The sequence below is a fragment of the Hemiscyllium ocellatum genome, chromosome 2 (assembly GCF_020745735.1).
Source record: "Hemiscyllium ocellatum isolate sHemOce1 chromosome 2, sHemOce1.pat.X.cur, whole genome shotgun sequence".
Taxonomy (NCBI): Eukaryota; Metazoa; Chordata; class Chondrichthyes; order Orectolobiformes; family Hemiscylliidae; genus Hemiscyllium; species Hemiscyllium ocellatum.
Window position 1 is genome coordinate 136,209,152 of NC_083402.1, and position 21,300 is coordinate 136,230,451.

The 21,300-nt window shown below is 42.1% G+C and overlaps 1 protein-coding gene across 1 annotated transcript; it reads left to right on the forward strand.

The window, feature by feature from the left end:
* Window positions 1-4,109: 4,109 nt before the first annotated feature.
* Window positions 4,110-20,666, forward strand: LOC132826232 (neuropeptide FF receptor 2-like). The gene is made up of 3 exons (XM_060841922.1): window positions 4,110-4,440; window positions 11,900-11,999; window positions 19,823-20,666. The coding sequence occupies exons 1-3, from the start codon at window positions 4,113-4,115 to the stop codon at window positions 20,664-20,666; spliced, it is 1,272 nt and encodes a 423-aa protein (XP_060697905.1). The 5' UTR covers window positions 4,110-4,112.
* The last annotated feature ends 634 nt before the right edge of the window (window positions 20,667-21,300 follow it).

Below are 21,300 nucleotides of genomic sequence, written 5' to 3' on the forward strand. Positions count from 1 at the left end.
ATCCTCAAGTTGTAGCAGGTTTTTAATCCTCTGAATTTTCCTGGATATCTGTTAAATTTAAGTAACTTGGAACCCTCCAAATTCCATGGCTTTAGTGGACTCTTTTGGAGAATTCCTAATTCCAGGGAATTTCCCACAGTGACATTGGAGTAAGTCATGTCAGGAATTCAGCAAGCACCCAGCACACAGTCTGCACTGCTCCATCAACTCTCTGGCCATCGAAATAGATTAGATTATATTCCCTACAGTGGAATTTTTTTTATCCTTTGGATACTTTTTACAGGTTAGATTCCCTACAGTGCAGAAACAGGCCCTTCAACCCAACCAGTCCACACCGACCCTCCGAAGAGTAACCCACCCAGACCCATTTCCCTCTGACTAATGCACCTAACACTGGCCAATTTAGCATAGCCAATTCACCTGACCTGCACATCTTTGTGACTGTGGGAGGAAACCAGAGCACCCAGAGGAAACCCACACAGACACAGGAAAGATGTGCAAACTCCATACAGACAGTCGCCCGTGGCTAGAATCAAACCTGGGACCCTGGTGCTGTGAGGCTGCAGTATTAACCATTGCGCCACCGTGCCGCCCCCGAAATAGTTAGACCATGATGATGTTCCTTAAGCTTATTCTGAATTTCATTGGAACACTTCATCTGAAAGGTCAGAGTGAGAGCTAGCTGGAGAACAAAAATTAAAAGCTTGGAATTTTTAGTTGTCATCGCAGCAGAAGTGTTCCACAACTCAATCGCCCACTCTGTATTTGACTGTATTCAAATATGATGGTGATGCAGCAACTTTCAGCAGGGGTAATACTTCTACCACTATGTTCAGTAAATTGCCCCTTTCTTTAATATGATCTTTGGATCATTTATGAAAATATACCGATCAAACGCTGTTATCATGATTATGATCTGTGTCACTCCATGAGAATACCTTTTGGTTCCCTAAATGACCCAACTCTGTTTCCCTGCCTAATGACAGAATTTTTAAATGTTTCTAAACCGTTTTAGGGCTTTTGATTTAATTCACCTCATAATCCTTTCTTGTAACCTCTCCACCTTCCACATTAACTTCTTACATTTCCTCCTGTACTTTGCATAACCTATTTGGTTCTTAGCTGAATCTTGCTCCTGGCATTCAAAAAAAGCCCCCTGTTACTGTTTTAACTTTTACTTACCTTGTTATCTCAGGAGCGTCAGTATTGGATGCCCTATTTTACCCTTCAAAGCAATGCATCTCAATTATAACTGAACTATTTTGTCCCAGTCACTCCATCATTGATTCACCCTGAAAAAATGCCTTTTCCAATCAATCTGTGCATGAACGTTCCTTAAAGTAGCTTCTCCCTCGCTGAGAAGTTTCTCCGTCAAGTTTTCTGATGTTTCTCCAAAATGACTTGGATTATGTTGAGATCACTTGTTAGTTAGATGCTCTCCTGCTAAAATTCATGCCACTTGCCTTCATAATTATCCAAGACAAAGCCAACACTATTACATTCCTTGTTTAGCGAGACGTATACTGATGAGAACATTTTCTTGTATATAAGCAAATTGGCCTTCACACCAATCTACATTAGGATAACTTAAGTCTCCTAATATTACAACCCAATTTTTGATTCATCTCCAAATTTTGCCAAAAGGTTTGACCATCTGTCTCCTTCAGACCATTCGGAGCTCTAAAAAAAAAGTACCTTCTCTTTGAGTAAATCCAGTCGTACTATAATTCAGCATGTTCATTATGTTATGAACTGCAATCTAATCTTTTACCAATACTAATGCATCCCCTCCTATTCATTCTTCATTATTACTGAAACGTTGGCACCCAGAATGTTACAGCCCTGTTGCTGATCTTGCTTGAGCCATGTTTCTTTGAAAGCAGTAAAGTGATAAACCCGTGTAGCAATTTGTGCCCACAACTTGTCAGTCTTAGTATTTATACTATGGAATTTGGCAGGCATCCAATTTAACACGTTGAGTTTCTCTTGTTATTTTCCTGAACCTTTGGAACTTTTTCTAATTTTACTGCCATTCATTCATTGCTATCCTCTGATTTCACTGCAGGTTTTTTGGATTCCTCTCCTCCACTGAAATAGATAAAATACTCCCCAACACTGTTAGAAAACTGGCTATGGGACTGCCTAGATTCAACATGTCCACTTTGTCCAGGTGTCCCTTCCAGTGCTCCCAATGGCCCATTAACTTGAACGCCTCCCTCCTACAGCAATTCTTCAACGAGATATTCATCTTCACCAAACCTCTTGTTTCTATACTCATCAGCAGGTCGTACACAAGTAATCTGAGACAACTGCCTCTTGAGGCTCTGTTTCTGAAACTCTGCAGAACATTTTTTCTAACTTTTTCATTTGTTCCAACATGGATCACAAGCACTCGTTATTTGTGTTTTACAGAATGTCCAGTAGCCACCAGGTGACATCTTTCAGATTTATTATCATGAAGTATGTGTTTTTAATCTTTTTTACGTTCTGGACTTTCTTTTTTCTTCTGAGATGAGGTGAAGACAATAACTAGACTTTCCTGGAGAAGGGTTACACCTGAAGTGTTGACTTCCCCACCTCCTGGTGCTGTCTGGCTTGCTGTGTTCTTCCAGCCTCCTGCTTGTCTAACTTATTTTAAAGGAGAAAGTGAGGACTGCAGATGCTGGAGATCAGAGCTGAAAATGTGTTGCTGGAAAAGCGCAGCAGGGCAGGCAGCATCCAAGGAGCAGGAGAAGGGCTCATGCCCGAAACGTGATTCTCCTGCTCCTTGGATGCTGCCTGACCTGCTGCGCTTTTCCAGCAACACATTTTCAGCTACCATATTTTAAATAAAGCTTATGAATTTGTGAGTAGTTTCAGTTTTTTTTTTCATTGCTGGATTGTCCCTAATAATCATTTCCAATTCAAAGTCATTGTCAAATGTGAGTCATTAATTCTAATAGATTTGGATATAGTCAACTTCAATGCCTAACTCAGGAAGTTGACAGACAGGAAATTGGCACACCTTGTATTGCATATTAATATATAGGTTTGCTGGTGTAAATTACCACAAGCTATCTTTAATTCAGTTACTTATTAAGAAATTTCATAGGCAATCAAATACCAAAGCAATTACTTAAACTTTATTGCATGTAGCAACTAAAATAAGGCCCCTAAGCAAGTTAAGCCTCACTGCTCAATTTAGTTATAACTCGAGTAATGGTGAATTCCAACCAACACATCTGTCTCTGTGTATGTCCAGGGTTTGATCCTTGTGTAATGTGGTTCTCTGGAGTTCTGCTGCTTAAAAATCCAGAAGTTGAATTCCTATAAGATTTTCTGTCCTGTTAAGTTTGCAGTGTGTCATGACTTATGACACTTCTGAAGTCACCAGGAACATAACTTGCTTATATACCAGCTTCTCTTTTCCTTGTTAGATTGGGTGTAGGCTGTCTGTTTGAAACACAGCCTGTCCTGTCCATAACTCGTGCAATTCTTCTTAATTAGCAATGCGTCGCAAAACAGCAGTTTGTTTATGTTGCTTCAACTCCTTTTTCTCAGGGATGGTTAATTGCTCTTAGATTCCTTTATAACAGTTTGTCCCTCTCTTCTCAAGAAATAGTTTATTCCGGAAAGAGTTATTGCTGATTCTTTCAATCCATGAGCAGTTATGAAAGTCCTGAAGGTTACTGTATCACAGGCTTAGAGGGAGAATACTGAAACTGTTGATGACTATTCAGCTGTGAGATGATGAACAATGTCTCTAACCATCTTAAGTTAAAAATCACACAACACCAGGTTATAATCAAATAGGTTTAATTGGAAGCACACTAGCTTTCGGAGCGCCACTCCTTCATTAGGTGGTTGTGGAGGGCACAGCTGTAAGACACAGAATTTATAGCAAAAGTTTACAGTTTTGTAAACTTTTGCTATAAATTCTGTGTCTTACAATTGTGCCCTCCACAACCACCTGATGAAGGAGCGTCGCTCCGAAAGCTAGTGTGCTTCCAATTAAACCTGTTGGATTATAACCTGGTGTTGTGTGATTTTTAACTTTGTACACCCCAGTCCAACACCAACATCTCCAAATCATGTCTAATCGTCTTGTCTTCTCTTCTTATAGAGTCACAACAATGAACAAAGAATTGGATCAGAACATCTCAGTCCAAGAATATCACTCACTCTTTCTAAATGGATCAACTTCCTATTTTCATCTTCACAGCAACATTACGTATCTTCCCTTTTACCAACACACATCTTCAGTTGCCACGGTCTTCATTATATCATACCTTCTCATCTTCCTGCTGTGCATGCTGGGAAATGGGTTGGTTTGTTTCATTGTGGTGAGGAACCGACACATGAGGACAGTCACCAACCTCTTCATCCTTAACCTTGCCATTAGTGATCTGCTTGTTGGAATATTCTGTATGCCTACAACTCTCGTGGACAACATCCTGACAGGTAGGTGGATGGTACTGGCTATTTAGTCAAAAAAGTATTGGGAATATCATTTTGAGAATTCCAGGAGAAGAGAGTGAACGTCCGTTATAAATTGACATGGACCTCTCTACTATTGATCATGTAGTGCACCTGAATTCCAACTTTGAAAGAAAAGTTGAAAATATCTCTTTACATTTTGGGAGGTGAAATTGTGCTTATCGAATTGAAGTAGAAATGTTGTATGTTACTTTTTAAAAGAAAATTGGGCTATGGTTTCCAACAAGTGTAATCACATATACAGGTTGTTTTTTTATTAAGCTGAAAGACAGGAGCTGTGCACTTCTGAGTGAAAATACGGAACTGTACTTTGACTTGGCAGTTGTTCTGTAGCACATAGCTGTGAGAGAAAAGCAAACCCTTACAGTCTGATAACCCTTACAGCCACCAGTTACAGTGATGGTCTTGTGGTATTATCACTGGACTGTTAAACCAGAGACCCAGCTAATGTTCTGGGGACCAGGGTTTGAGTCCTGTCATTAAGTAGGGTAAAAAATGAGGTCTGCAGATGCTGGAGATCACAGCTGAAAATGTGTTGCTGGTTAAAGCACAGCAGGTTAGGCAGCATCCTCCCATTCCTTGGATGCTGCCTAACCTGCTGTGCTTTAAACAGCAACACATTTTCAGCTTGAATCCTGTCATGGCAGATGGTGGAATTTGAATTCAATTTTATTAAAAATCTAAAGATGACCTTGTCAGAAAAATCCATCTGGTTTCACTAATGTCCTTCAGGGAAGGAAACCGCCATACTTACCCGGTCTGGCCTACGTGTGACTCCAGACCCACAGCAATGTGGTTGACTTTCAACTGCCCTCTAGGAATGGGCAATAATTGCTGGCCTAGCCAGCAATGTCCTCATCCTGAGGTATGAATTAATTAAAAAAACAGTTTGACAGCTGCTGCCAAACTGTAGGTTTATAAGGTAAATGTGATGTTAGGAAGGGAATGGTGCCAGGGTAGAATTCAAGATGAGCAGGGGCTAGGGATTTAGGTGAGTAGGTGCTTGGTACCAGTTGGGAATTGGATGGCATGCCAAGTGGGTATTGTGCCAAGATGCATGGTGAAAGGTATGTGATGCAGTGTTTTGGGTAAGTCAGGGCGAGTGGGAGAAATTAGGTTCGGTAACGATGGAGGGTTGAGGCAAGTGTAGCAGCAGGTGGGGTTGGGAGAGTGGGGCAGATCTTGCCTGAATCTAAAGGGGTCGGGTCCCAGAGCAGAGTCATGGTAGGGTCTATGGGGATGTATAGAGTCTGAGAGAGATGTAGTTGGAGTTGTGTGAGTTTACAAATGGGGTCTATTTAATAGTTACACAGGAGTTAACAGTCTAATTTAACAGTCTAACTTTACTTCAGTAATTATTGTATTTATGTTATTGGAGGTTTTTGATTTAAATGGAGAATTCCAGAGGGCTCCAAGTGTCAAGAGTAAAGCTCAATTTCCTGAGCAATTCCTTTGATGTATGCCAAGATGGAAACTACACAGGGTCCATATGGGTAACTCCCATCTATTTTGGAATAATGGAAAGTGTCAACCCAGATACCATATGAAACAACTTCCTACCTTCGCCCCAAAAGTGGAATAGATCTTAGATGATCTTAGATTAAGATCATAGATTAATGATCTTAGATTAATGATCTTAATGATCTTAAATTAATGCTGATCTAGATTAAGATAAATGCTCAGCACAATATGGTGGACCAAAGGACCTGTATTGTGTTACACTGTTTTATGTTCTGTATTCTATCTTCAATTTGGATGGCAATGCAAAACAGACAATAGCAAGTCAGCATTCTGTTTTATGTCTCTCCTGCCTTTTCGTTTCCTTTGAAGATGAATAGGAGAGATGTAGAACAGGTTGCCAACTCATTAACAAGCAGACACCCAGAACCAACATCTATTCAAAAGAACCTCGATGTTAATTGAAAAACAATTAATTTGCATTCAGAAAAAATTGTTGTTTTCAACTCCAGTAATTCATGTGAACTTTCAAAAAGTGACAATATTCGCAAGATACTGTCATGTTGTGACTGGTCAAGTTCATTGCAATTGCCAACTTATGCTGTAAGGAAGAGACAACCTCAATGTTTCATTCTGAGATGGACACAAACTTAAACCTTAGAGATACGGGAGCAATTTTCTCAGTTAGTCCCCAACATAATGCTCCAAATCCATAAATACTTCAAAGCCAAAATTAATTGTATCTGCAGAACCGATAAAATGATAAGCCTCCAGATCAAATTTCAGGAATAATTGTTTTGTGTGCAGCATATTTCAGCTGGGATAATCATACTGTTAAGAAAAGAAACTGGTTGTTCCTTTGTGAAGCACCTTTCACATTCTCAAGATGTCCCAAATCACTTAGCAATCAATGAAGTATTTTCAAAGTAGAGTCACTTTTGGAACGTAGGCAAACAGCAGCCAATTTACAGACAAAGAGATTCCAGCTCTTCTTCAAACAGTGCTGTGGGATCTTTAACATTCACCTGAGAAGGCACAGGTGGTTTCAGTTCAACAATGGCACACTGGTTAGCACTGCTGCCTCACAGTCCCAGAGACCTGGGTTAAATTCCCACCTCAGGCAACTGCCTGTGTGGAGTTTACACATTGTCTGCGTGGGTTTCCTCCAGGTGCTCTGGTTTCCTCCTATAGTCCAAAAATGTGTAGGTTAGGTGAATTGGCCATGCTAAATTCCCCGTAGAGTTAGGTATAGGGGAATGGGTCTGGGTGGGTTGCTCTTTGGAGGGTCGGTGTGGACTTATTGGGCCAAAGGGCCTGTTTCCACACCATAAGCAATCTAATTAATTCAGAGATCCACAACAGAGCATTGCTTCTTCAGCACTGCATAAGTGTCAAGTTAGTTCATTGGGATCATGGTTGATTAGTCAATCCTCGACTCCACTTTCTTACCCTTTCCTTATAACCCTTGATTCCTTCACAGAATGGGCAGCATGGTGGCTCAGTGGTTAGCACTGCTGCCTCACAGCACCAGGGTCCCGGGTTCGATTCCAGCCTCAGGTGACTGTCAGTGTGGAGCTTGCACATTCTCCCCGTGTCTGCGTGGGTTTCCTCCCACAGTCCAAAGATGTGCAAGTCAGGTGAATTGCTCATTGGTCAAGAGTAAATATAGGATAATAGGGAATGGGTCTGGGTGGGTTATTCTTCAAAGGGTCGTTGTGGACCCTCTGTTGGGCTTAAGGGCCTGTTTCCACACTGTAGGGATGCTATGTAATAAAGAAACTATCTTAGTCTTCAGTGACCCAGCCTCAGCAACTCTTTCTAGTAGAGAATTTCACAGATTCACCACTCTCTGCGAGAGGAAATTCTTAGGTATGACATCTCATTCTGAAATTATTCCATCTGGCTCTAGACTCTCCCACAAGGAGAAACAACCTTTCTGCATCTAACCTTTCCAGTCCTCTAAGAATCTTATGTTTCAATAATAAGGTTCCTCTCAATCTTCCATATCCCAATGGGTACAGCCCCAATCTGCTCATTCCCTTCTCGTAATACCATCCCTCCACACATGGCAGTGTAAGCTCTCTGGACTGCCTCCAATGCCTGCATACCTTTCCTTGGATAAAGGATCCAAAATTGTTCACAGTATTCCAGCTGTGGTCTAACGATATAATTTTAGCAAACCCTCCCTACTTTTATACTGCATTTCCTTTGAAACAAACGTCAACACTCCATTTGTCTTCCCGATCACCTGCTGAGTTTGGATACTAGCTTTTTGTAATTCACGGATGAGGACTTGCAAACCCCTCTGTTCTGTAGCATTTAAATGCCTTGAGTCTGTTCTAACATATTTGTAGAAAAGTTCCCAAGCAGCCTGTTCAGTGAGACTGTTAGTCATCTAGAGCAGGTGGGACTTGAACTTTGACACTCTGGCTCAGAGGTAGGGACATTACCGCTGTGCCACAAGACCCCTGAGCGGCGGGTGCTTTTCTTTTCCAGAGTTGCTTTTCTGCACCACCAAATCATCTGTTAGCTTTTTTTTCTCCTTTCACCTCCACGACCCAATCACTCATGTCTCTAATTCAATGTCTCTAATTTGCATGTAAAATCCATCAGGCGCACTGCAAAATCAACCATTACAACAGAAACAACAATACTGAAAGGTACTATTACGCACAAGTGTTCCCCACAATGACAAATTACTGAGATGATTAATAATGATGTTCAGGCCAAATGAATCATCTTTATATTCAGTCCTCTTGCTGTTTACCAGTTGCCCAGTTTGAACTGGCAGATTCCTTTCTGTTATCCAGATTAGGTGGCTGCTAGTGAAATGCCAATCTGTTGCAATGTTTTCCTTTTGAAAAACATTCTATGAGACCAAAGTCCAAAAGCTCTCCTATTCTGATAATCACCAAACAGTATTTCTACACAATGAGTTCAAGTAATTCCAGAGTATCTAACTGGTTACATTCATTGAGTTATAGAGTCATGGAGCTGTACAGTATGAAATCAGACCATTGAGTCCAACCACGCAGACCAGATATCCTAACCTAATCTAGTCCCATTTGCCAGCATTTGACCCATATCCCTCTAAACCCTTCCTATCCGTACACCCATCCAGATGCCTTTTAAAGTTGAAGTTTGCTGCACAGGTGGATAGAGAGGTCAAGAAGGCATATAGTATGCTTGCCTTCATTGGACGGGGTATTGAGTATAAGAACTGGCAAGTCATGTTAAAATTGTACAAGACATTGGTTCGCCACATTTAGAGTACTGTGTACAGTTCTGGTCACCACATTACCAAAAGGGTGTGAACGCTTTGGAGAGCGTGCAGAGAAGGTTTATGAGGATGTTGCCTGGTATGGAATACTAGCTATGAAGAGAGGTTGAGTAGGTTAGGTTTATTTTCATTAGAAAAAAGGAGATTGAGGGGGGACCTGATTGAAGCTTACAAAATCATGAAGGGTATAGAAGACAGGGTGGATAGAGACAAACTTTTTCCCAGGGTGAAGGATTCAATAATGAGAGGTCATGCTTTCAAGGTGAGAGGTGGAAAGTTTAAGGGGGATACACGTGGCAAGTACTTCACACAGCGGGTGGGGGGCGTTTGGAACGCGTTGCCAGCAGAGGTGGTAGAGGCAGGCACGGTAGATTCATTTAAGATGCATCTGGACAGATGCATGAGTAGGCAGGGAGCAGAGGGATACAGATGCTTAGGAATTGACTGACAGGTTTAGACAGTAGATTTGGATCGGCTCAGGCTTGGAGGGCCGAAGGGCCTGTTCCTGGGCTGTAAATTTTCTTTATTCTTTGTTCTTTGTTCTAAATGCTGTAATTGTACCAGCCTCCACCACTTCCTCCATAAACAAACTACCCTCTGTATGAAAAGGTTGCCCACTAAGATCCCTTTTATATCTTCCCCTCTCACCCTAAACCTATGCCCTCTAGTTCTGGACTCCTCCACCCAGGGAAATGACCTTGTCTATTTACCTTATCCATGCCCCTCATGATTTTATAAACCTCTATAAGGTCACCCCTCAGCCTTTGATGCTCCAGAGAAAACAACCCTGAGCCTATTCAGCCTCTCCTTATAGCTCAAACCCTCCAACCCTGGCAACATCCTTGTAAATATTTTCTGAACCCTTTCAAGGTTCACAACATCCTTCCAATAGGAAGGAGGCCAAAATTGGAAGCAGTGTTCCAACAGTGGCCTAATCAATGCCCTGTACAGCTGCAACATGACCATCCCCCCCCCCTACCCCTCCAACTCCTGTACTCAATACTCTGACCAATAAAGGAAAGCCTTCTTCACTATCCTATCTACCTGTGACTCCACTTTCAAGGAGCAATGAACCTGCACTCCAAGGTTTCTTTGTTCAGCAACTCCCCCCAGAACCTTACCATTAAGTGTATAAGTCCTGCTCTGATTTGCCTTTCTAAAATGTAGAATCTCACATTTATCTAAACTAAACTTCATCTGCCATTCCTCAGCCCATTGACAGAGCCTACTACCTACATATGTTGCACCGTGCAATAATTCAACATGAAGCATTTACAGCCTTGTTAATGTGCCTCCACTGCTAATGCAGTGTGATCACTATGATGTGATGCTTCTTCATTCTTGGAAGATCTACTGAAGATGTCTTTGAGTCTTGTGACCTTTGGGCACAGAGTACTAAGTGTAGAACTAATGTGTTCATTTCAATGCCTCACTTTAAATAATGGGTAGTCATCCCTGTTGGTGCTCTTGGGGGATATTTTTGTTTATAACAATTTCCGATTGTACTTTATAACTTGTGCACAAATTAGCCAACACCAGGAATACTGGGCTTAAAATCCATCCATGTGATCCCTTCCCAGAATGCCCATTCTTTATAAGTGACGACATTTTCTTGATGTTGTTTCCAGAATGTTTTCTGCGTTACAATTGCCCTTGCCCTTTCATTGACACTGAATGATCTCCACAAGAATGATCTCAGGGTAGTTGGACATCTGATGGTCCAAGCAGGATATCCCATACCTGTTCAGGACTGCGTCTCGCAATGGTTAGGTGGTGGGTGGAATGTGTTGCTAACAGTATCAAACTAAAAAGCAAGCATGCCTGTTTTAGGGACCGAGTATGTGCAGTTTTGTGGAGAAGCGAGATTCTGCATTGTTGGATGATGACTTAATGGCCCAGGTTAGCCTAATAGAGTCTAGAACAGAGATCCTTTATCTGAGCTGTCACAAGATATGTAATATTAGTAATATCGAAATTTGACAACTGTGTTCACTAAAGGCTTCGGATTTGCTTTTTTGATGGACCCATCATCCAGTGCTCTGGCTGCGCAGTGATAGGTTTTATGGAATAGGTGGACTGACATAGTTAATGGCAAAAGTGAGGACTGCAGATGCCAGAAATCAGAGTCTAGGTTAGAGTGGTGCTGGAAAAGCACAGCCGCTCAGTTTATGGCAGTCACAGTGGTGGTATTTCCAGGCAATCTATAACAGTGGGTGTCAACTTCGGTCCAGGATCGCTTGCCTGTACCAGTCTGGAAATGTGTTGCTGGTTAAAGCACAGCAGGTTAGGCAGCATCCAAGGAACAGGAAATTCGACGTTTCGGGCCAGAGCCCTTCATCAGGAACCTTCCTGATGAAGGGCTCTGGACCAAAACGTCGAATTTCCTGTTCCTTGGATGCTGCCTAACCTGCTGTGCTTTAACCTGCAACACATTTTCAACTGTGATCTCCAGCATCTGCAGACCTCACTTTTTACTGTACCAGTCTGGACCTTGCAGGGGTCATTCTTCTTAAATTAGCATTCAATATTTTAAAGAACTGATGTAGCGTCTGTATAATGTGATAATATTTTTGTTTGGAAAATAAATTAAGAGCTGCTATTATTTCTGTAGAAACCATTTGGAACATGGTCATCTTTGCTATATTTCCCCGGAATGATTGACATGATGTGTACTCTGTTTTACAGGATGGCCCTTTGGAAGCTTTGTTTGCAAGATAAGTGGCTTGGTTCAAGGAATCTCTGTTTCAGCCTCAGTTTTTACCCTAGTTGCAATTGCTGTAGACAGGTAGGTGAATATGGGAAATTAACATGGAAAATTTGACTGCTATGACCTACAGTTATCACTAGTACTGAAATATTATTGAGAATAGTGTGCACAACGTAGAATTGGTCTTGAAGTTGAAAAATGTGATTGCATTGATTTAGCTCTATGTCCCAATCTTCAGACATAACTCAGTCCTTTACAGTTAATTTTGTACTTATGAAGTATAATTACCATTGGAAAATGAGAAACATGATGGATGGTTTGGATTCAACTGTGAGATAATGATCAGATAATCTGTTTAGAATGGGTTGAGGATAAAATATTGATCAGAAGGATTCCATAATCTTGGAGCAAGTTACTGCAGGTGCTGGAATCCGAGCTGAAAACAAAAAAATGCTGGAGATCACAGCAGGTCAGGCAGCATCCACGGAGAGAGAGCAAGCTGATGTTTTGAGTCGATATGTCTCTTCATCGGAGAGTCATCCATACACAAAACATTAGCTTGCTTTCTCTCTATGGATGCTGCCCGGCCTGCTGTGATCTCCAGTATTTTTTGTTTTCAACTCCATAATCTCCTTCCGATAGTATCAGCTGATCTTTCAATCAACCCAAGAAGGCAGAGGGAACCTCAATAACCATCTCATTTGTAAGGCAGCTCTCCCTCAACATTGCAGAGGCCGATCAGCGTAGAGTTTCTGCTGATGTCCTGAGAATGAAATTTAAACCCACAACATTGTAAGAATGCTAACCCCATGTCTTTCAACCATTATGACTGCAGCATATTATCTCATTATTATCTCATTGCCGTTGTGAAATCTTGCTGTTTGTGAAGTGAAGATAGCATTTGCTACATAATAATAATGGCAAAATTTGAGAAAAAAGTAGTTAATGGACAGTGATGTGTCTTTGGGGTGACGACTGTGAAATGCGTTATATAAATGTAAGCTCTTTCATTTATATTTACCATATTTAAAAACTCAGAGCATGCACAGCTCAGACAGGCATGACTTCACAGGCTCAGGATTACATTGGAAGCTGTCTTAGAATTGTGACATACCTTATTGTGGATGGTGCAAACAATTCCTGTCACACAGACAGCTGTTCCCATGGCTGTCAAGTTCACCAGTGTTGTATCCAAGCCAATGCCAGAGGTTCCTGCCAAATTACTCAATCATCTTTCCACAGGTGTATCCAACAATTGAGAGAGGCCTTATTTACAAAACCCAACAGAGTTGTGTTTCTTTTCCCTGACAAAGGTATCATTTGCAGGACAAGGCACAGATCTTTTCGAGGGTTATTTACAATGTTGAATGGTGACAGTGTGTCCTTCCTCTGCCGCTATCACTATCCACATCACACTTATTCACCCTGCCTGAAACACCTCACATTCCCAACTCAAGTCCCTAGTGGCATGTTCCCACAACTTTTGACTGAGAGGTAAAAACACTACTAACAGAGTCACACCTGACACCTTACGCAGCAGGAATGTGGGCACTCTCATCTTGGCAGTCAATTTCAAGGTACAAACGGGGGTGGGTTGCACATGGAGCTTGTGTTGTGGACTACCATGTGAAATGTTGGTACAATTATATAAGGCGTTGGCGAGACCTGGAGTATTGTGTCCAGTTATGGTCTCATTACTTGAGGCCTCGCCCCAGGGAAAATACCTTGTCTATTTATCCTATCCATGCCTCTATTGATTTTTTAACCTCTATAACGTCACGCCTCAGCCTCCGATGCTTCAGAGAAAACAGCTCCAGCCTATTCAACCTCTCTATGGCTCAAATCTTCCAACCTTGGCGACATCCTTGTAAATCTTTTCTGAACTCTTTCAAGATTCATAACATCTTTCCTATATGAAGGAGACCAGAATTGCACGCAATATTCCAAATGTGGCCTCACCAATGTCCTGTAAAGCTGCAACATGATCTCTTAACTCCAATACTCAATGTTCTGACCAATAAAGGAAAGCATACCAAACGCCTTCTTCAATATCCCCAGAACTAGAGGGCATAGGTTTAGTGTGAGAGGGGAAAGATATAAAAGAGACCTAAGGGGCAACATTTTCACACAAAGGGTGTACAAGTATAGAATGAGCTGCCAGAGAAAGAGGTGGAGGCTGGTAAAATTGCAATATTTAAAAGGCATTTGGATGGATATATGAATAGGAAGGGGTTGGAGGGATATGGGCCAGGTGATGGCAGGTTGGACTAGATTGGGTTGGGATATCTGGTAGGCATGGACAGTTGGGACTGAAAGGTCTGTTTCTGTGCTGTACATCTCTATGATTCTGTGAATGATGTGGTGGCACTGGATGCAGTTCAGAGGAGGTTCACCAGATTGATTCCAGCAATGTCTTACAAGGAGCTGTTGAATAGTTTGGACTTTTACTCGCTGGAGTTCAGAAGAATGAGGGTACATCTGATTGAGGAATATAAAATGCCAAAGAGGATCAAGAAGGTGGACATTGAACAGATGTTCCCCCTTGTGGGACAGTCTTGAACAAGAGATCATAGATATAGAGTGAGAGGAGGTAAGTTCAAAACTGAGCTGAGGAGAGATCACTACTCTCAGATGGTTGTGAATCTGTGGAACTTGCTGTCCCAGAACGCAGTGGAGGTAGAATCAATCAACAGAGTTGAGATAGACATAAAGATGATTCTGACGAAAAGTGGGAGAAAGGGCTATGGGGAGCTGGCAGGAAAGTGGAGTGGAGACCAGGATAAGATCAGCCATGATCATGTTAAATGGCAGAGCAGGCTTGAAGGGCTGAATGGCCTACTCCTGTTTCTAATTCCTACATTCCTACATCCAAAATTTCTGCAGAAGTCTGCGATGGGCTGACTCAGGTGAGAAAACGTCAGAAGAAGATGTAATAGACACCTTTTTTTTGTGAAGTGGTACATCTTCACGTATTACTCTACCAAAGCAACAACACGCATGTCCCAGCACCTTTACAGTAATACAGCAACTTAAGGCACTTCACAAGAGTTGAGCGGGAAAGATATCTATAGTACTCCTTAATTGCCCACTTGCAGCAATTAGCTTCAATTGAGCAATAATGGGCTCACGGAAATGCCATGTCCTTTCCACCAAGTCTGGGGCAGCAATTGCCCAGAAAGCTGATGCAGATATTATTTGTGGGATATTGTGAGCCCACGTGAAGGAGTTCCAGAAGCTGTGAAATCAGTATGGCAGGATCAATGCTAAGATGCTCCGGAGACTGAACCAACACACAATCTGTCCTATGCAAGATTTGAAGCAGCACATTGGCATTGCCCAGTTTGTCTTTTCCTAAGGTGCCTTCCTTGCCACGAACCTCATTAAATTTGGACATTAACAGCACTGGCAATCTACTAGAGTAGTGTTCAGCTGAGCAAAGGTGGTGCCATCTCCTTATTGATACCTGACTCACCTCAGCAGTATTCTGCTGCCAATCTCACCCAACACACAAGTCATCATGACAACCAGAGATGGAAACCAGAGCAGGTAACTGGTGGATTCAGCTCACTGCTTCCTCCAAGTTGACCTCATTCAAACTGCAGCCCAGGGCACCACCCAAGGGCAACAGCTGCACATACCCTTCTACCACAGCCATTGGCAAACCCTTCCACTATCTTGGCAGCTCTCCAATGGACTGTCAGTGCACCCAGAAAGCACAGAATTGCATGGTCGCCAGCATTGCACTGCTGAATCAGCTACAGTTACCACTTCAAGGATAGGCGCCACAGTTTGTACAGGCTGTCTACCAGGGCTTCTAGTTCGCTCTTGTAGACTACATTCCTGCAGCATACATGCCTTATTTCGCCACACATTGCGATGGTAACTGGCACAGTCCCACAACCAAGCAGCTTGCCATGCTGTTCAGCAGTCCCCAGACAAGGGCACATACAGGTTGCCACACTGGAGTGTGCCACGTTAGTGTCACAGCTGTGCCACATGGCAGTCGCCCACACCAAATACACCTCATCTTGCACCACACAAACAGCTGTGTCTCAATGTCTTGGCAGAGTGCTCCTCAGTGAAGTCCACAGGAAGACCCAACATTTGGGGGACAGCAAAATAAGGCAGCTTCTTATACCAGTCTTCATAAAGGGGAAGAATGAATAAGACACAGTGAATGGCATGGCTTTTAGTGTGGTGCCTGTGGGAGAAAGGTGTGCAAATGTCCCATAGGAATCAGGAGGTAGAGCAGTGGGATGCAGGATTAATGGTGAGGCAAGGTGTTGCATGCAACAGAGCATCTGTGCGTGCACAAGCCCTGAAGAAAGGTGGGTGTGGTGGCAGAGATGGGGTGAGTGTGTAGGAGCAGAATGTGGAGTATGACACTTATTCTGGTGGAGCAGCGAGGGTCATTGACCTTCTGAGAGCTCTGCAGCCCAGTCCTCTACACTGTCAAAATGACACGGACCCAGGTAGCAATCCCTGACCAGGTTGGCACTGTCTAGCAGTGTATACTCTTCTACTAGCTCTCCAGGAACAAGACACTTCTTCACTGCACTATTGACCAGGACCTTCATGTTGAAGGTCAAAGGAAGCTAATGCCCACTTGCCCTCCTAAGCCATCTCTCCTTACAGTCTCTGAAATCTAGGAGGGCAGTGCCAGGTGCCAGCCTTCCTGCTTTTCAAAGGTAATGCAGAGACAAGGGGAGCTGGTCTCAGAGTGGATACCTGCCGAGTGGAAGGTTACTTCAGGAACAGTGTATGGTAAAATGGGATGGAAGTCAGATGTGAGGGTATCTATAGGGCAGAGTCGGCAGTTAGTGCAGTGTGTTTGGTAAGATACAGTGAGAAACCCATTGGGTCTAGCAGTGAAATTCCCTCCTGTTACTACACGATGGTGAACCCTCTGCTAATTAAACACCCAGAAAGGCTCACCTCATCTCGTAATCTGTCAAAGAATAAGTGACAGAGAACTGCTGTCACTTTAAATTCCACTATTTAAAGAAAAATATCAATTATAATCCTTTAATTCTAAAAGTGAACATTAAACAACAATTATTTACTGCTCTCAACCTCCTTTCTCTTATAGATCTGTGATCTACCTCCAACTCTGTAACAACATACTGATATCCAATAAAATTCCCTATTAAAATTACATCAACTTAATTTTCAGAACCAGACAGCAACTGTCATCATCAGTGCCTGTCTTCTTTCAGCCGAATATCTCCCTGGATCGTCTTCTGTCTTTTGCTGTAAAATGTTTCTCAATAAAAATGAAGAAAATTGAGAATGTAATTCTGGAATTTACATATTAAAGAATTGAAACCCACCCTATCCCATTCTAAAAGATGAAAGACTTAATCTAAATTTGCTTAAGAACTATAACCTGGTGTTGAATGATTTTTAACTGAAGTTGTTTAATATATCATTACAACTCCATGACACTGTACCCTTTTGCTATAAATTCTGTGTCACATGATCATGTTCCACAACCACCTGATGAAAAGGCAGCACCTCGACAGTTAGTACTTCCAAATAAACCTGTTGACTATACCCTGGTGTTGTGTAATTATTAACTTCTTATGAAAAAGGTAACTTTGATTGAGAGTGTTTTGAATGGCACTTGAGATAGCAGTTTATTGCTCTGTCTCTGGCTAACCCTCAAAATGCTGGCTTCTTTTATACCTCTAACATCAGATCATCTTATTGGTTTGATGTTGTCAAAACAGTAAAATTCAAGTTTGATTGGCTTTTAGTATCTTGGGGCATAATTTTTAACTGATTGGTTAAATTCGAACTGTTGTGAAAACATAGCAATCAAAAGTCAGGTATTTGTTTCACAGCTAAATGTTACATATTTTCAATTTTCCGGTACATTCTGAGACTGCTGGTCAATCACATGACATGTGCCTGCAAGCTGTCAGCGCAAACAGCCTTCACTCTCTCTTAAAGGTACAGTACAGGCCTTCAACATCATAATACTTCTAAAAACTCAATACAACTTGCACACCAAATCAAAAACTTAAAACTCAGCCCAAAGTTTTTAAAGTAAGTGCAGCATCACAATGAACTATGAAAGCATTTGGGAATAATAGAACTGCACTTTCAATTTTCAACATCCAAACAGTAATCTATCATCATCTTTCTGCACAATTTAAGATTTTAGTATTCAGTAGATATATTTCAATTTTTCAGAAGTCTTTTAAAAAGTGCTTTCTGATTGCTGCCACATACAGTTCTTCTGAAATATAAAATAACTTTTCTACTGCAGTTCATACAATTCTCTTTAAAAGTATTGTCTGCATAAAAAATACACACTCATGGTACCAAGGTGACTACCATGGACATAGGAAACAACTGTAGAATTTGATTTTTTTTAAAATATAGTTTGATTTTAATTTGTGACATATTGATAATGTCCTTTTGAAATCTTATATTGATGATTTAGGTCATTCTGATTGACAACTTAATCATCCTGACTGACAATTAACAACAGGAGGAGAACCATTCCAGTTTGGATTTTTTCAGATTCTGATAAGTTTGGATTCACCTGTAAAGAAAGCTTTATATACATCTGCACATGGGGAACAACAACAGAAATTGCTGGAAAAAAACTCTGCAAGTCTGGCAGTATCTGAGATTAGATTCCCTCCAGTGTGGAAACAGGCCCTTTGGACCAACAAGTCCACACCGACCCTCCGAAGAGTAACCCACCCAGACCCATTTCCCCCTGACTAATGTACCTAACACTCTGGGCAATTCACCTGACCTTCACACCTTTGGACTGTGGGAGGAAACCAGAGCACCTGGAGGAAACCCACGCAGACACGGGGAAAACGTGCAAACTCCACGCAGACAGTCACCCGAGGTTGGAATTGAACCTGGGACCCTGGTGCTGTGAGGCAGCAGTGCTAACCACTGAGCCACCATGCCACCCCTGTGGAGAGAAAAAGCAGAGTTAATGTTTTGGGTCCTTCAGAATAGAAAAAGTTCTGAAAAAAGTGTCACTGGACCATCATGTTAACCCTGCTTTCTCTCTCCACAGATGCTGCCAGACATGCTGAGTTTTTCCAGCAATTTCACTTTTTGTTTCTGATTTCTTGCATCCACAGTTCTTTGGTTTTTCTGCAAGTGGGGTACCAGGGAGCAGAGTTTGGGAGCTGACTTACGCTTGCAAGTTGAATATCATAATTTTGACACTCAGACATTTCCTGTGCACACCTCGCATTCATAACTCCATTCCAGACCCACTTTTTGTAATTGATGATTGAGCTCATTATTCTGCTTATTCTGAAATTATCCAGGTTGCTTATGAAACATAGTGCGAGGTAGTTGCATAGAAAATGGAGCCTAAAATTTACTGGCCATGGGTGAGCCACCTTACAAATGATTTAATATCGCTGTGTTTTCATGAGGTAATCCCCATAGAATCCCTACAATGTAGAAGCAGGCCATTCAGCCCATCAATTCCACACCAACCTTTCGAACAGCATCTCACCCAGCTCTCACCCCCCTATCCTACCCCAGTAATTCCCATGGCTAATCCATCCAGCCTGCACATCCCTGGACACTTTAGCATGCCAATCCACATAGTCTGCACATCTTTGAACTATAGAGGAAACTAAAGCACCCAGAGGAAACGCACGCAAGACATAGGGAGAATGTGCAAACTCCACACAGACTGTTGCCTGAGGTTGGAATCGAACCCGGGTCACTGACGCTGAGGCAGCAGTACTAACCACTGAGCCACCGTGCTGCCTTTTCCTAGTGGCCCAATCTAGCTTTAAGATTAGCCATAGGGATTGCTTTGCTTTCTGCTACATAACTGTGTTACCACAAAGCTACAAACCATGGAAAGTGTCTGAGTATTAAAGAAACTTTTTTTGTCATTTATTTTGCAGATTCAGATGCATTGTCTATCCTTTCAAACAAAAGCTTAACGTGATTGTTGCAACCATCATTGTCGTCATCATATGGGTTCTTGCTGTCTCAATAATCTGTCCTTCTGCAATCATGCTACGAGTAATCAAACTGCCTGACAGCATAAAGATTATCCAAAGTAGTGGGAAAATATATCCTTGCTACCAATGTTATGAGGCCTGGCCAGATCCAAAAATGAGGAAGATTTACACCACCGTGTTATTTTCCAACATTTACTTGGCCCCTCTGGCACTCATGGTCATCATGTATGCAAGGATAGGAATTGTGTTGTTTAAAACCAGCATATCCACTGGCAAAGGATCTCACCAGGAAAACAGCAGCACCGTGTCGAAAAAAAAGCAACGAGTGATTAAGATGTTGGCCACAGTAGCCCTGCTGTTCGCCTTATCGTGGCTCCCACTCTGGACTCTAATGATGCTATCTGACTACACAAGGCTGTCCCACAACCAGTTGAGAATAATCAACTTGTACATCTATCCCTTTGCCCACTGGTTGGCCTTCTGCAACAGCAGTGTCAACCCCATCATCTACGGTTACTTCAACAAGAACTTCCGACGAGGGTTTCAGGCCGCCTTCAAGTTTCAGCTGTGCTCGGCCGAGGTCAAGCACCAAGAGACCTACTCTCATCGGAAATCCAACAAATTCATTTTAACAGCGCAGAACAAAGTTGGGCAAGATCCTGCAACAAGCAACTCTGATGCTGTAGAAGATTGCAGTACAAGTCGGGCAGACAAAAACGCATTCAGGCAGAGTGAAAATCTGGCCCTTCAAGTGTTGGACAAAGGAATAAATAACTGTTCATAAAGCTTCGTTCCACAGCGATTGTATAAAGCTAAAATCATTACTATGAGTGTATAATGCTTTTCCCACCATATTGAACAAAGGAAGCCCTGCTAGGCAAAAAAGCACAACTTGTAAATGTGTACAGTGAGTTAAGCATAGGTAAATAACAACACTTTGCTTCACTGTTGGGTTCATGGGGTTTTGATTGTTATTTAGAACTGGAAGGGTTGGGGGGTGAGAGTCCAGTGTTGACAAATCCCAAAAGTGTTACATCAGGAAAGAACAGGCCAGGTTAAAGAACGACCAGGTGGGTGGAAATTGTCAGAACCAAGAGAGAAGGAGGGCTGCAGTGACCAGAGAGAGATACCTTTTTTCCACCACGTTAGGCACTATGGACAATTGGATATGGGTGGAATATTTTTCCAATTGTACGAGTGAGAGATTAATCACCAGGAGACCATTGGTTGAGACTTTGCTCTGACAGATATTGCTTTAGGTGTGGACATTCACCTATCTAATAAAGTTGAAGCTGTTAATATTCCCTCCCTCAAATATTCCCCACTTCTCTCTGCCCAACTTTCTCCCACTCAGCATCTACCTATCCCTGCTCCCATTCAATTCCAAACAGCCCACCCCCTTGATGATCACCATCCTC